Source organism: Vigna unguiculata, chromosome 2 (assembly GCF_004118075.2).
Source record: "Vigna unguiculata cultivar IT97K-499-35 chromosome 2, ASM411807v1, whole genome shotgun sequence".
NCBI lineage: Eukaryota > Viridiplantae > Streptophyta > Magnoliopsida > Fabales > Fabaceae > Vigna > Vigna unguiculata.
The window spans coordinates 22,170,473-22,188,867 of NC_040280.1; the positions used below are offsets into that span (position 1 = coordinate 22,170,473).

The following is an 18,395-nucleotide window of genomic DNA, read 5'->3' on the forward strand; positions in this document are numbered from 1 at the left end:
TAACTTAAAATATTATTGAAGATTATATTCTGTTAACATGTCTTAATAAGAAACATTTTATATGATTTAGATTTGAACTTTTTAAATTTTATATTGAAATATATGTTAAGAAATCATTGAAACTTTCTATTTTCCTCCTAGTTTCCCTATCCTGTCCCACTCTCTTCTGTCCTTCGCTGTCCTAATTGCCTTATCTGTGCTTGGTTTTGGTTCACACATGCATGGCACCAAAATATCTACGCGTGGTTTTGGTTCACAAAAACATGGTACGACGATGTATTCGTGGTTTTGGTCACTGGTGTGAGGCAAGTGGGTCTATCTATTATTGGTGTGCTTAAAACAACTTGCTCACAACTCACAACCCAACATTGCTATCAACGTCTTTCTTATATGTGTCATCCATGTTTGATTCTATGGATTTTAAGAGAAGTGAATGTTTTTAAGTTCACATTTCAAATCATAAGAAAGCCATTGTCAATTTATACTTCTCATTTTATTCTATTTTATTTTATTCCAACATTTATTTTAACAATATATATAAGGTACGTAAGGTTGATAGTTAAACGGTTAAACACTTTAGCATCACACATTCCGAAACACAATTTATATAGCAGAGAAAAAAAAATCTTATTTTTGGACTTTATCTATACAAAATATTGTTGGATTATAAATAGTAATCCCGTGAACAATAGACTACAGAAGTAAAACGAGTTTTACTTAATGGACTGCACTTTTAGCCATCTGAAAATATTTCAAACTGACTGATTTTTTTATGAAAAAGTTTGATGAAAAGTTAATAATTGAGTTTTCTATCTTTATTTGACACTTACTAGAGATATTATTTTTACTTTTTTTTACGTAGTTTATTTTAAATTATTTATATTTTAAAGTAAAAATATTATTTTATAGGTGTGGATAGGGATTGAATGAAAAGTTGGGTGTTTGTCTATCATTACCTTTTTTTTATATCCTAATAAATCATATAAATTTTTTTCTTCCTAAATTATTTTCAATCTAATTACTCTTTCTTTTTCATTGAAAGTCGTGTATTTACTAACAGAGAAGGAAAGTTTTTCCAATTAAATTATTTTAAAATATTTAAATAAGGTCATGGGCATCACTATTAAAATATTATATATTATTACTTTTAATATAAATAATATGACAACAAAAAATATTATAATTACTATCTGTGTTATTTCTCTTTAGCATTGATAATATGTATGTGATATTTCCTCTCTTCCACAACTGTAGTAGTTTTAGTTATTTATATAAATTTTTTATTGTTTTAAAATGATATATATTGAAGTTATATCAATAGGCATAATTTCAATTAAAATTAAGAAAAAATAACGAACTAAAGTCGTACTAAACTGATACGGCTTCAGTTTATATTATAGGAAATTGTATCAAATTATCATAATTTTAATTAAAATTTAAAAAAAATTATAATAAGTTAAAGTTATATTAAAATGACATGATTTTTTCAAAATAAAATCATATCAAACTAGAACGATTTCAAAATTACACAATTTTCATAATTTTAAAGTCAAAATGAAACTATTTTGATGATTTTGTCGTGAGTTATAAGGAACAAGAACTTTAGCGGTAAATATAAATTTATTAACTACACGTTTCTTTTATAAGGAACACAAAAATTATATAAATATTGATAGTAATTACAAGCATACACATATTAGACTGGCTCTAATAGACCGTCAAACAAACACTACAAGAAAAAGTATCTATAGTGATACTAATATTCATCACTAAAAATTATAAATATGTCACTAATATCATCTTGTGACAATAATTAAGATGTCACTAATAACTTTGCCACTATTGTACTTGTGACAATATTTTTATATATCACTAAAATTAAAGTATATTGTGACAAAAATAATTATCACTAATAATTTTTTATAATAGTGACAAAAATACACTATCACTAAAATTAAAGTATATTGTGACAAAAATAATTATCACTAATAATTTTTTATAATAGTGACAAAAATACACTATCACTAAAATTAAACTATATTGTGGTAAAAATAATTGTCACTATAATAATTTAATATAATAGTGACAAAAAGACACTATCACACATATACGATAAATTAGTATCACTAATATATATTTTATATATAATAATAATATCAATTAATTGTCACTCTTAATACTCTAATTACTATTATATTTGTGACAATATTTTAAAATTATGTTATTAATTCAAATATTTTAGGATAATTATGAATTATTTTTATAATTATTAATTATTTTTATAATTATCATTAGAAATTATGTTAATATTTAATTGTCACATTCCTTCCATATCATAATAAATAGACAAATAATTGAAAAGTGTTAAAATAAATAACAAAGAAAATAAATGTACATCAAATATAAATATTAAAATATAAAGTATTAATTACATTTTAAATGATAATAAAAATACACTATAAATATATACTAATGAATCCAAATATAATACATATGATCATTTATAACTCTATTTCTAAATTAAGTGTTCTTTTTTGTGCATCTTCATCTTGACTTCGAACAAATTGTTTCACCACACCCTTTGAATGATTCAATTGTATTCTAACACAGAATAGTGTTTTCCTCAAAGGACAAGTTATTTTTCAATTTCTTCTCTGTGCACCTCAATCCCCTTCATCAAATTGTCCTGTAAAATATTGAAATAGAATAATTAACATCATGAATATATCTACAATGCCAAAACAATTTTAATCAATTGTATTCTAACACAGAATTAAAGTGTTTTCTTCAAAGGACAAGTTATTTTTCAATTTCTTCTCCGTGCACCTCAATCCCCTTTATCAAATTGTCCTGTAAAATATTGAAATAGAATAATTAACATCATGAATATATCTACAATGCCAAACAATAGCAAAACAATTTTAATCAACTTTAAACTCACCTACAAGGTAATACGACATAAAGATTCAAGATTTGTGTACTTGTTAGTAAATATGAAAACAATGAATTAGGATGACATTAAAGCAAAATATTAACATCTAATGGAAAGAAAATGAAACTGCATATTTAACTTGTTTTATCAATTACCATGAAAAAGAAACAAATAGATTCTATAGTCTCACCATGAGAAAGGAACAATTAGATTCTTGAGTCTCACGTGAAATAGGAACAATAGGTATTTCATAGACATGACATAAACAATTATATAGCGTTACAAATAATTGAAAAAAGAGAAAGAGAGAAGTTAATACGTATATAGACAAATTAGGTTCTTCCCTCATGGACATTTGATTAAGAATTTGAGTTGGAACTTCAATATATTTCTCTGTGTGTTGTGGCGTAAGCGTATGAATTAAAAACTGATGCTTTTAAAGGAGGTGAGAACTATGGAAAGAGAAACTGCATACAGTTATACCACAAAAATCTCACAAATTTTGAAAACTAACTCCCTAAATATCTGACTAAAAATCTAATATTACATTAATATTTCAAATTTTAATAAAACTACCTGTCAATTTTCTAATAGCGCCAACTAAAAATTTCTAATAGCGCCAAATAAGAGCGCTTATAATTTTTGTTTACTAACCGAACTTTCATAATAAAATCCTCGTATATTAAAGAAACAATTTCATATTTAAATTTTTTTAAACTGTTTGATTTTATATAATAAAAAGTTTAATATTTAATCGAACAAAATTTATAATTATATATCTTTGTATTAATATAACTTAATAATGATTATGTAATAATATATCCTAATAACACTAGCAAACAAATTTTATAATCTTTTTAAAACAAATCAATTATAATATATATATATATATATATATATATATATATATATATATATATCATAAATAAGAATCAATTTTATTTTTAGAGATATAAAATTAAAGATAAGGTTTAATAAAATATATAAAAAAAAAGTTTAGTTCATACTTTATAATTAATTTATTGATTTAATTTTTAATTTATTAAAATATTATTTGGTATATTTAATTAAATTTAATAATTTAGTATATTCAAGTATGTAAAATATTGGGTATCTATTGATATTTGAGATATATGTAGATCATAAATTATATGATTTTGAAAATTATTTTAATGTTAAAGACTAAGCTTTTTATTCCTTGAGTAGCAAGAAAAATAAAAGAACAAATTCTTTATCATGCATTCATCTTAAGGTTTTGACACCTAATTCAAACAAAAAGGTTTCTATATATTGTGTTGGTAGAAGAAAATAGAAAACAAATTTTTATCCATTCATTTATGTGTTGACATAATCATGCATAATGTACATATTATTCATCAAATTCAAAAAGGAAAAGAAAAAAATAATTTCTACCTTTCGTATTGAAACTCTCTTCAGTCATACCAATGATTATCAAATCATTTCTTCAGAAAATGAAAAAAAAATGTTTAGTTGGTTCTTTAGGTTAATGATCCTCTTCATTCATATGAAATGACCTATATACCAACCTCAAATTCTTTAAAAAAATATGGTTTCTTTACATACGACCCTCTTTATATGAATTGTCACTAATTTCATTTTGTTCCATTTACATTGACAACACCCTCTGTGTGGGAATGGTAATCGATTTGCTTGTATCAGGACCCTCTCCAAAGAAATAGTAATTGGTCTCTTTATGTTTCATTTAATTCGAGGTCTCTTCTGTTGGAATGGTCGTTTGCACCTAGACTATGTCCATGAGATTTGCCAAATATATTTTTTCAAATCGAGACATTTACTTGGTATTTGTTAGAGCTGTCAAAACGGGTAACCCAGCCCGATCTGGCTCGATTGACCATGGATTAATCACTTAGTAAGCCAACCCAACCCGGCTCACTCATTAGCGAGCCAAAAAAAATCCAACCCGACCTGGCCCACTACGGGTTGGTGGGTTAAATGGATTGGCTCACAGGCTCACTTAATTAAAAAAATACAATTTTTTTATTTTTTGTTTGAGTCAAAACTAGATTTTAATTCTAATTAAAATCTAAATAAACTTTAATACAATCCAAATACAAATCAAAATCATAAAAATACAAATTATCTATGTGTTAGCTAAAAAAAATCTAACATGACCCAAAAACAAAGCCCAACTTAACACAAAATACTTATATGACCCTTTATTTACAAGTTGATAAGCCAACTCGGTCTACCACGGGTTCAACCCGGGTGAGCAGGGTTCTAGGTGACCCAGGTAAAAAATCAACCCGTATTGAAATTTGTAAAAAAATTTCAACCCAACCCAGCCTGAACTCATGGTGAGTCGGGTTGGCTCGCGGGTTCCAACTCATTTTGATAACTCTAGTATTTGTAACCAAATCTTCGTAAATAAAGATCATCTCCTTGGAAATGATCTAATCCATCTTTCAAATGATAGAAAAAAAATAAATTGGAACCCATTACATGATAATGTACTATCTTTTCGATAAAAAAATCTTATACTTATCAATAGTTGAATATGTAAACTTCAAATTTTAAAAAAATTAAAATTAGAAAAATATGTTAAATATAGACCTACTATATAATTTAGATATTTCAAATTTAATATGTTGAATTTAAATTTAAAATGAATATATTATTTATTAATATCATAGTATAAAAGTATGTACAAATAGATAATTTAATGTATTAGTAAAATTAATTTTATAAATATGAAGTGGCGTAGTGGAAATACAACTAATTTTTAAATAAAAGAACTAGAGTTTAAATTTAAAATAAAACAAATTTATTATTATTTTTAACCGTTACCGATAATATAATGAAAGTTAATATTATATTTTTATACAAAAAATAATTTTGTCATAATAACTATGATATTTTGTTGTTTTAAATAAAATTTTTAAAAAACGGTTACATATATAAATAATGACAAATTTCTATCTCTATCACTATTAATTATATTGTAAAAAAAACAGTTATTTGTGACATATATATTTTGTCATTTTTAATAAATTTTTTGTTTCAAATTAAAAGATAATTATAAATTATGAATAAATGGTGACAAAATTTATATTTATTATTGTATTAACCACGTTGTGACAAAATGAAAATAATATCTACTTATAAAATAAAAATATGTTACTCATATCTGAACAAATAAGAATTTAATATTTTTTAATATATATATATATATATATATATATTATTTTAAACATAAGAAATAAATTTGTTATACATTATTATTATTATTATTATTATTATTAATGAAACAAATATTTTAGTATTGTAATAATTAATAGTTTATTACTAATAAAAATAAAAACTAAGTTATTAATATTTAATAATTTATATATTAATAATAATTTTATTTAATAAATTTTTTAATATAGTTTTTGTGACATTTTTTTTGTTTTATCACTATTATGATTAATAATTGCGACAAATAAAAATTTAGTCACAACTAATATATAAAAAATGACAAAATTTATATTTGTCACTAAATTTTTGTCACTAAAATTCATTTTTGTTGTAGTGAAACATCATTCAAATAGGTTTGATCACTTCTCGGAACAAAAAGAATATATTTATCAAATTCAACCCAAAACTTCCTAAACATTTTTCGAGAAATGTAAAGAATTAAAACTCTTGCAGAATATTGTTCCTTACGGAAAAAAAGAGAGCCAGCCACAATATTTACATTAGCATAATTACATCTCTAATATATGATAAAACCTGTTTTGGTTCTTTTTATTGTTGGATGATATCACAAATGTGTATGAAACACTATAAGAAAAAAAAAATATTGACGACTATTATTCATAATTAATAACAAATATTTATCAATAAAATACAATTTTTGATGACCTAGGATTTGTTGGTAGAATGCATATAGGTAAATTTTATCAAAAAATCTATCAATAATCACTATCACATATCGCCAACAAATTTTTATCATTGATAATTATTTATAATTTTATTCATTGATAATTATTCATTGATAATTTGATTCTTGTTTTTTCTTCTCTCCTCCTTCTCCTTATAAGTTTTTAAAACAATTTAATCATATAAAGATTTTCAAAAAATAGTCTGACAAACATAAAAAAAAATGTTATATCGATAAATTTTATTGACAAATTTTATAAAAAATTATAAAAGTCTAAAGCAACAATTTTTACATTCATTTTATCAACCAATTTGCTACCAAACGATTCATTGTTGACATAAATATTTATTAATAATACAAATTCAAAATTACTAAATTTTACTAACAAATATAATACTAATAAACATGTTATTGGTGAATATATTTATTGATAATAAAATTCTAATTTATCAATAAATTTCTTATGATAAAAATATTTATTAATAATAAAAAATCTAAAATTTATCAATAAAATATATTTTACTACCAGAATTTTTTTTCAACGATAAAATTTCATGAATAATAATGAAGAAATGTTCTGTAGTGAAATAAAGCTCTCTAACTTCTAAGTAGGAATAGCTTTTTATAATCTTTTGATTATAAGTTTTGATAAGGATTTTTAACTTACTTTAGGATTTAAAGATTTATCCTCTTTGTGTATTTTTTATTTTTATATATCAGGGCTATTCAAATGCTCCGTGGTAGAAAAAAAAAGAAAAAGACTTGGACAGAGATCAACCTTATCCAAAAAAAATGACAGTTGTATGTATCTCGGGATTCATTTGATTGACTGTCTACTAACAAAATTGTAGCATTCAATTGTTATTTCCTTCAAACTTAGATTCTCTTATACAGTGTTCCCCCGGCATGATGAGTTGTAATTGTCGTTTTCCATTTTTAGTTACAAGAACAAATATATTTAAATAAGGTATTTGGCTCCCATATAATTATTTTCATTCACGATCTGTTATATTAGATATTAATATTTGGGATTTAAGTCGGTGTAACTCTCGTAAACGAGATCTAAGTTTAATTATATAAGATATTGTCAATTTAAAATCTTAAGATAATATATTTATGAGTCTTATTTTTATTTATAATTAATGTGAGATTTAAATTTCAACAATCTCATTCTTTAAGGATGAGTCTCTTCTACCACATTGATACATTTTCTCTCCAGTAAAAATATTTCTAACTATACCCTTTCTAATATGGTCGTTCTTAAAAAGACTTTTCGATACAATGACATTGTACTTGTCTGAATCATTCACCAAAATTAATCATCAACTCTAATTTCATTTGTCGGACTTTTTCCAAAAAAAAGATTCATTAAAAAGAAACCATTCCAATAAAGCTTGAACCTCACCAAATAAACCATTAATATCACCCGAAACCCAAAGTTAAGACGATTTATGAATGTTTAATCTACAACATTAATTACAATATTAAGGTGTGAAAAACGATGTACAGAACTAAACATATAAACATCTTTTATTTCCATATTCAGACGAGAGGCCAATTCGAAACAATCACACTACTCAAATGAAAGACATTTTGGGGCGAGGAACATATTCCTCAATCTTCTTCGAAACAAAACTATTCCCTACAATATAAATCAAGAACAAAATCAAAGTTGCGAGTGCGAGAAGTAGGAGGAGGGTTAACACATAAGAAGCATGCAAGCAAATCCCAGAGACAACAACAAAGTGGTGATTGAAGGCACTCCCAAACACCCACCATTGGCAGAGTCAGCGTTAGCAAACTGTTTCCTAATGTTGTTCTTGTCAGAAATGGAGAGTTCCACCTTTCGTTCCTGCGATGGCAAAATGTAAGGGTACATAACAGAGTCATTCTTGAAAGAGTGGTCAAACCCAAGCAAATGCCCTATCTGATGCATCGCCGCACTCTCCAAGTCCAGAATTCCATCCTCCGCCGACAAGAACTCTTTTTCACTGGGCAGCGCCCAGTACATGTTGCCGTTGAGATTTATCTCCGCCGTCAACACGTCAGACGGAGGGTTCTCCGTTATAAAGCTGAAGCCATACAAGTCGCCGACAACGGAATCGGAGAAATTGTAGAATCCAATCTTAATGTCCGCGTCGTCGTAGGTTGTCTCCGTCAGGTTCAAACTCCCCGTGGCATTCGCCCATCTCGTGAATGCAGTTTTGAACACCCTGGTGGCGTTGGGTTGGACTTCACTCTCCGGAAGAAAACCGTACGTGAGGCTTCTCTTTCGGAACCACCGGTGACCGGCTTTGGGCCACGACACGTTTTGGGTGAAGCTGTAGTTGAAATCCATGTCGGGGACAGCACATCGTGGTAGCTTGATTAGTTTGAGGGTGCGGCTGTCTATGTCGCCGGTGACTGGGAGATCGAAAGATTCCTGGAAGGTTTTGATGGCCGATAATGTTTGTTGGTCGACAGTGTTGTTGTATGAGTCGGAGGATGGAAGGTAGCCAAAGTTAGAAAGGTATTCTTTGAGTGGAGCGAACCCTTTTCTTTCCTTATTCAGTGGCAGGTTTGGTAGTTTGGGATCTGGCTTCACATAGTTATAGAATTCGTTATCCCATTCTGGCTTTGGTGCTTTTTTCCCCTTGACATAGTTGATAATTTTTTCGCTGTTCAGAGACTTGAACCACGACGCAACAGAAGACCCTATACCAGCCTTCGCGAAATGGGATTGGTCGAGAAGGAGAAGGGACAATAATAGGAACGCAGAAAGGAATGGTTTTTTCATGTTTATCAGTATAAGTTCTTGGTCGATTTGGTGTATGCAGTGGAGTTGAGGAATAATTTATAGAGGAAGTATAAAAGAAATATGATTAAAATATTGATTTATTAAGTTGCCAAGTTGGAGAAAGTGTGTGTAAAGAAAGAGTTTTGGCACAAGTTGGTGATCTCGAAAAACGCAACGTTGGTATGCCATTATTGGCATGATTATAGCAACTTGGTGATGACGAAGCAAATTGCTAAAGCCAACATGTGAAGTGAAGAGTGGCTAGCTATCAGTGTCTGCAATCCATGTTTGATTCTATGGATTTGAAGAGAAGTAAATGATTTTACGTTGACCTCAAGTCTTCATCATCCTTTCCATGATAAGAAAGCCTAAAAATGACACATCAGCCATTCTGAAAATGCATTTTCGTTTTTATTCAAAGATTTATTTTAAGAATATATAACAAGGTTATAGGTTAATCTCTCCGGTCTAAAAGGTATCGTGTACTTGATGTGATAGTTGGACAATTCTTTCCGAAAGATAACTCATATAGCAAAAAAGAAAAACTAATTAATTTATAAGTTTAAGTAGACATATTGAATTCAAATGAAAATCAAAGAATAAATTATAGAAATCGAAAGCTTTGTAGAATTTATTAGTTTTTCCACGAAAGTGCAACCATCACTCACAATGTGACCAAACAACACCGGTAGCAAGTCCAATCTGTGGTCCAACAGCGAAACAACAATGCGTCTTCGTTCGAACGAAGGAAGAAGGTGCAAATGCGTCTTCGTTTGAACGGAGGACAGAATCAACGTCGCCACCCAGTATGAGTGTGAATGCAAGATTAATAAATAGATTTAAATATTATTTTGATCTATTTTAGTCCTTGTTTATGAAATAAATAATAATATTAAATTGAACTAATTTAATTAAGATGAAGATTAAATTGAATAAATTTAACCAAGACAGAATTGAACAAAATACAACTAATTATAATATGAAGAGTTCCACATCATATAAACAATGCAATAATGCTATTCTGTATATTTTATCGTTATTAATTTAAACAGTCTTAATAAAAAGAATAAAATTAAATATAATTTCATAAATCAGAGGCTAAATTGAATGTATAAAAAAATACTAAATTAAATAAATTGAATTAAAGAGAGATTAAAATAGTATTTAAATTTAATAAATAATATGTGAGAAGGTAATCTCAATGAAGTTTGAAAGCAAATCAAAGAATAAAGTTTGCAGTTCATTATGGAAGACATAATCACTTAGATTGCTTGAAGGTTTTAAATGCAATGCAAAGGTTAGAATTTTAAGTTCAAGGCTTTTTCACCGGGTGCATTTCTTTTTCTATCATCACCCATACCTTTATGTATCTAAAATTATACTAAATTTCATTTAGGTTTAAAATAAATATTCACTTTTTGCTTAATTTTTAGTAAAATAACAATTGCTTCACTTCTAGTCATACACTTTATGTTTTTAAAAAGGTGTTACTTCATTTTTTTATTTAAAAATAGTATAATATACATAAAAAATAATAAAAAACTATTAAAATAAATAATTAAAGTTTTAAAACATAAAAAATTAAGAGGCTGTTATAAAATATAAACACTTTAATCAATATGAATTAAATATATATATAAAAAATTATATTATCACTCAAGTAAAAGTAAAAATAAATATTTTTAGAAACACATAATTTTCATATAAAAGTAAAAATACTTATGAAATACATTATTAAAACTATTAATTATTTTTTGTAAGTTAAAGTTTGCACCTCATATATATATTATAAAATTGTTCTAGTCTGAAAATTCTAATAGAATGTAAATAAAATAAGGAGTATGAGACTTATTTTATTAATAATACAGTGGTTTTGAATGTCTATTTTATATTTAGAACATAATATAAATATAATTTAAAAAGTTAAATATAATTTTCGCATAAATAAATAATGTTACGGGAAGGCATTTTCGGATTCAGAAAATCCAATCCGAAATATTGGAAAAAAAAGTTTCGAAATGAATATTTCAAAAATATTTTTAGATCTAAAAATATTCTTCAGAATACTTGTTTCAGAATTTCTTTTTAACATTCAATCAAAATACAAAACAAATTTTAGAACAAGTATTTTGAAATCACTTTCAAATCTAGAAATACATTTCAAAACTCCTATTTCAATTTTTTTTCTTTTTATTTCAAAATAATTTTCGAAAATATCTTTCGAAATAATTATTCTAAAATATGAAAAGAAAATTTCAGAATAAGAGTTCCAGAATGTGGTTTGTTTCTGAACCTGGAAATGATTTCCAGAGAGTACATATGGCTCAAAATGACACTCTTAAAATGAATATTTCAAATTAAGAAAGAAAGAAAGAGAACCGAAGGTCAACTGTATTATTAACTCAAAAGGGTAAAATGGACATTTTAAAAATTAGGAGTGCAGGAAAAAATATGGAGTGTATGAAGTAGCATCCGAACGTGCATATGGCTCAGAAAGGGGGTTTCTCCCTGTACCTCCAAAGACTTCTACTGCACCCCCAAATATTAATTGCACGATCCATTTTACCCTTCTGACTCACCTCTCTCTTAATTAGGTAAAAGTAATTAAAATATTTACTGAGGTAGGTGACCTGAAAGTTGAGACTCGGATTTGGTTGTTGCGCCTTGCGCCCTTCTCCCCCTCGACAAGTCACTTTCATTGCTGTTTTTAGAACCTCTATTGCTTTCACTGTGAACTGTGTTTGCACTTTCGCTGCTCAGGTTTATCGAAACTTTGTTTCATTTTTCAGTTCTTTAAGTTATATCTTCTTAAGGTATGTAAGTTATTGTTGGACGTCCATCATCCATCATTTTGAAATACTATATTATGCATTCAACTTTCATATATCAACCATTTTATACAATAAGCTTTGTATATATGGAATACCAAATACATTTTTTGTATATAGTGAATGCATGTTTGTGAATGGTTATGAATGGGTGATTTGTGTTTGAAGATACTGATAGATAACGACATCGAAAAGAGAAAAAAAACTTAGAAAGCATAAACCCGACTTTCGACATCCGGTTATGCCTGATTTATAAATCTGGTTAAAAATTTAAACAGATTTAGAAATTCGGTTAAAAATTTAAACGGATTTAGAAATCCGGTTAAAAATTTAAACGGATTTAGAAATCCGGTTAAAAATTTAAACGGATTTTGGCATCCGGTTTTCCATGTACACATACACCGGTTTTCGAAATCCGATTACGCAAAAACGGATCTACAAATCCGTTTCACACATTACATGGATTTCGATATCCGGTTAAATTTTTAAATTGTTTATATTTTTTCTGATTCATTATATATTTTATTTTATTTATATTTCTTTTTCCAACTTTTAAAAATAAAATCTTTTGTTAAATCTTTTGTTAAATCTTTTTAATAAAAATATAAAACAAATCAGTGGTAATGATAACCACGGATTTCATTTTACACAAACCGGAAATCGAAATCCGGTATTGATTTTGGATTTTTTTTTATTTAGTTTTAGGTATAATATTTTATTTATTTGACATATTTTTTTATATTTTTATTTTTAATTTTATTAATTGGTTGAAAATTTAATTTCCTTTTAATTTAATGTTAAATAGTTTTTTAATAAATTTTTTATTTGTTATTTTTTTAAAATTTATATTCAATGTTTATTGTTTTAATAATACTTTTTTTATGTTTTGTTTATTTTTTAAAGTTTTTTTTATTGTGTATCATATAATTTTTTCTATGTAATGTTATTTTTCAATTTTTTTTAAATTAAAAAATATTATTCATTTATAATTATTTTAAATTTTTATTGTGTATCATATAATTATTTATATGTATTGTAATTTTTTATTTTTCAAATTTTTAAAAAATTTATAAATATTATTCATTTATTAATTATTTTAATTTTTTATTATGTCATGTAGGTGATTATAATCTCTTCATATATAAAAATGGAAGATTTTCATTTGAGTTATTTGGATTCACAAATAAATTCGAGCTTGATGTCATATTTCTCCTTCTTTATTAATGATATATGTGAAGAGGATTATACAATATATGACTAAAAATATATGAAAAATAAAATTAAAAATAAAGTAATTAAATGAATAAAAAAATTAACAAATTAAGAAAATAAATAAATACATAAAAGCTGAAGTTTAAAATTCAAGAAATAATAAATATTAATAAAATATATTTTAAAAACAATTAAATAATAACTAAATAATATTAATCAAATTCAAATTAAATTTTATATATAAAGTAAATAAATAAAGTAAAGGTCGGTGACTTTAAAAAGAAATTTAGTTTAATGATTGCCGGTATATAATTTTATTTAATATAATTATACTAACAACAGATAAATAAGTAAAATTAACTTTAAAATAATTAAATATAATTAATCTAGATATTATAAAGACAAGTATATTAAATAAATATTTATCATTCTTAATTAAAAATTAACAAAAGTAAAAATAACTATAAAATATGTAACTAAAAAAATATACAAAAAATTAAATTAAAAATAAAGTAATAAAATGAATAAAAAATTAAAAAATTAAAACAAAAATAATAAGAATAAATACATAAAAACTCAGAATTAGAAAAATAAAAAAATATTAATAAAATATATTCTAAAAACAATTAAACAATAACTTAATAATACTAATGTGAAATTAAATTAGATTAAATTTTACATGTAAAATAAATAAAAAAAAACTAATAGAATTGAAATGCCGGTATACAAATATCAATTTTAAATAAAAAAATAGTTAACGTACCAGATTTCTATTGCCGGTATATAGTTTTATTTAATATAGAATTAAAATTAAATAATTAATATATAATATAAAAAATTTGAAATTAAATCTTATAAATAAATAAAAAGGTAACAAATAATAAATAAATCAAAATTATTCGAAAATTATTAAATTTTATTAATCTACATATTATAAAGTAAAATATTTTAAATAAAAATTTATCATTATTAATTAAAAATTAACAAACTAAAAATAACTACAAAATTTAAAATAATAAAATTTTATTTAACGTACTTATATAAAATGTAAACGATCTAAAATTAAATAATTAATACATAAATTATAAAATAATAGAAATTAAAACTTATAAACAAATGAATAAAAAAATATGAAAATTTAAATTATCAGTGGATTACAAATGCTGGTTAAAAAGAAGCTGATTTTGGATTTCTTAACCGAGCTTCGATTGTCGGTAGAAAATTAAACCGGATTTCGAATGCCGGTAGAAAATTAAACGGGTTTACAATGCCGGTCCACAAATAAAATGGAGTTTGAATTCCGTTTAATCACTCACCGGATTTCAAATGTCGGTGCACCATGGGTTACGAAAGTTCAAGTTTTTACTGGGTTTAGAAAGCCGGATAAATATTTTATCGGGTTTCGAAATCCGTTCTACCCAAATCCGTTTTTAACTTCTACGAACGATGCTATAAATGATGTTACACGATATATTTTTTCCATGTTGAAACAATAAGCATATTCATCTACATCTCCAAGTATATTCAAACAATAATCATAAATACAAGTATATTCAAACAATAATCATAAATAGAAGAATAATGCTTACTGAAAAAAGAAAGTTTCCTTGCAGATTTTCACAGCGGCTGGTGCGGCTTTGGATGCAAAGGGTCTCCCCTAACAGCAGAAGCTTTGCTTTCAATTTGGGGGTGTGAGATTAAAGGTAACTTTTATTGAAGAGAAACTGGAGGACGGATTTATGACAGCCGTGAATTAAGAGCAGAGAATCTTTTTTAACTTTTTTTACCGTTTAACAGTAAAAAGTTCAGAGGATATTATTGAAATTTTAAAATTTTTGGGGATGTAGTAGAAGTCTTTGGAGGTGCAGGGAGAAGCGCCGGCTCAGAAATATAAGGCTGAAATAGAAACTGGCCCAGTTTAGACACTAATAAAGAGCAGGATACTACTATTTACGTTCCCAGTTATTAATAAATGCACTTCCTACCTTTGTTTTCTATAAAAATTTACTGAAGCAACCTTTTTTCTTTTCTTTCTATCTCTTTTTAAGATCACCACCCCTCTATTTATTTATTTATTTTTTAAATACCCTCGTTTCTTCCACACTTTCACCAGCGATTGCAATCAAGATTATATTATAAAGTCTTTTGCAAATTAATGTTAGCATATAAAAAAATAATTTACTTTTTCTTGTTATTGTTTTTCTTAAAGCTTGTGCAACAAAATATATAATGTGGTCAAACAAAATTATTGACCTTGTTTCTAGTAAAAGTTTAGTACTGTACCTTGTTCTTGCATTGGAGTTAAAAAGAAAGTTAAATTACAAACTATATTTTCCAATAGTTTAAAAGGTTTCTAAAGTAATATTTTTAATGGAATATTTGATTTTGTAAATTATTTCTATATGTTATGAAATAAAGGGAATAACAGAGAACATAATAGAGAAGAAACAACAGAGAATAGAGAATAAGAGAATAGGGAGCAACTCATCTGTGTATTATTATTGATAGGAAGAGTCCTATTTATAGATACAATATGTAATCCATAAAGGAAACAAATCAACTTAGTTAATACAAATATTTACCATAAAGAGTAATGAATCATATGAGTAAATATATCAAATCAATGGACAATCATTAATTCATAACACTCCCCCTTGAGTGTCCATTGATAAAGAATGTGCCTCGTTAAAACCTTACTAGGAAAAACCCTTTGGGATAAAAAAAAACCTAGTGAAGGAAAAAGAGTACAACATTCTGTATTCTTTAATACAATATTGTTCATCACATATTCTATTTCTCCCCCTCATGTAAACTTACATCATTAAGGTGAGTCCGAATTTGTGAGTCATTTGCTCAAAAGTTTTTCTTGGCAAAAACTTTACAAATAGACTTGTCATATTTTTAGATGAACGAATTTTTGGATATCTATATCATCCTTTCAATTGAACAATACACTATTGTCTTCATATATGGTTGTTGATTCCATCTTTCTCGGGGATAGTCACAAGTTTCTTGCACATGTTGAATTATAAACCTTAACCAAACATATTCACAACTTTCCTCGTAATTTGTATGATTAGACGATGTTGCTACTATGGTTTGTTTCATATACCTTCATGAAACTATTGTGCTACCACATGTGAACAAACATTTTGTTTGTGATCAACCATTGTGACATTGTAAGAATATGTAAAATAACATGCATATCCATAACCCATTGGTCTGAATCTGAATCATTTGGATGGAATAAGCTCATATTCGTAGTACCCTTAAAGTAAAGAAGTATATGTTTTACTCCAAACCATTTTCTTCTTGCAGTTGAAGAACTATATCTTGCTTAACAAATTTATAGCAAATACAATATTAGATCGAGTATAATTCGCAAGATACATTAGTGTTTCTATGACACTAAGATATGGTGCTTCTAGACCAAGAAGATCTTCATCATTTTCTTGAGGTCTAAGAAGAGTCTTTATCAACATCTAACGACCTCACAACTATTGAAGTGCATAATGGACATGACTTGTCCATTTAGAACATTTTAAGCACCTTAATCATATAAGCCTCTTGATGTATAAAAATACTTTTATTTAAATACTCAATTTCTAATTTCAAACAAGACTTTGCCCTTCAAAGATCATTCATCTCAAATTCTTTCAATTGCCTTGTGAGCTCATTAGTAGTTTCAACGATGTTTATGTCATCTACATAAACAATAATTATGAAAAATTGATTTTCTAATATTTTCATATAAATACAAGGACAGAAGGGATCATTTCCATATCCTTATTTTAATAAGAACTCAATAAGATGGTTATACCACACACATCCTTGCTTTAATCAATAAAAGAACATGTTCAATTTTATTGAATAACCCTCTTTAGAATTTGTCTTGTTGGGCAAATAAAATCCTTCAGGGATTTTCATATAAATATGATTCTCAAAAGAACCGTACGAATAGGTTGTAACATCATCCATTAGATGTAAATGCAAACCTTGTTGTGCAACTAGGATAATCGAATATTGCAATGTTGTTGCATCCAATACTAGTGAACATGTTTTTTCACTAATCAATACAAGGTTTTGTGAATAACCTTAAGCAACCAATTATGCTTTGTATCTAACAATTTCATCATTTTTAATTTGATTTTTGCGCAAAAATCCATATGTACCCAACAAGTTTCACAACTTCAGGTGTGCGAACTATACGTCCAAAAACCTTTCGTTCAGTAAGCAAATACAATTTGCTTCTTTGCATATTTTCATTTTGGCCAATCTTTTCTTCGTCGACAATCTTCAATGATCATTGCTTATTGATCCTCATTGTCATTCATAACATTCATCGCTATGTTATAAGTAAAATTTTCGTCAATGTTAACTTTATTTTGGTTCCATATTCTATGATTCATGACATAATTTATTGAGATCTCATCATTTCAACCATTTCAGGTACTTGAGGTTCTTTTGGAACCGAACCATTAATTATGTCAAATGAATCTTTTGGGATTTTAACCTTTTCGATTAGGTCATTTTGCATTTTAGCTCCCTTTCTCATTCAAGAGTTTTTATATTTGGAACCAATAGGTCTATCACGCTTCAAACGTGTCCACATGAGTTTTTCAACCCTTTTTTTTTCGCATCATAATAACTGATCATGTCAAACAAGGTAATCATTTTGATTTGTAAACTTCTGGTTTACCATGACATGCATTTTAATTGTACTAATAAACTTGTAGTACAAACTAT

At 26.4% G+C, this 18,395-nt stretch overlaps 1 protein-coding gene across 1 annotated transcript; it reads right to left on the reverse strand.

Annotated features, from left to right (window-relative positions):
* Nucleotides 1-8,337: 8,337 nt before the first annotated feature.
* On the reverse strand, nt 8,338-9,657 carry LOC114166962 (metalloendoproteinase 5-MMP-like). Its single transcript, XM_028051845.1, has one exon. The coding sequence runs from the start codon at nt 9,607-9,609 to the stop codon at nt 8,533-8,535; it is 1,077 nt and encodes a 358-aa protein (XP_027907646.1). The 5' UTR covers nt 9,610-9,657; the 3' UTR covers nt 8,338-8,532.
* Between the last annotated feature and the right edge of the window lie 8,738 nt (nt 9,658-18,395).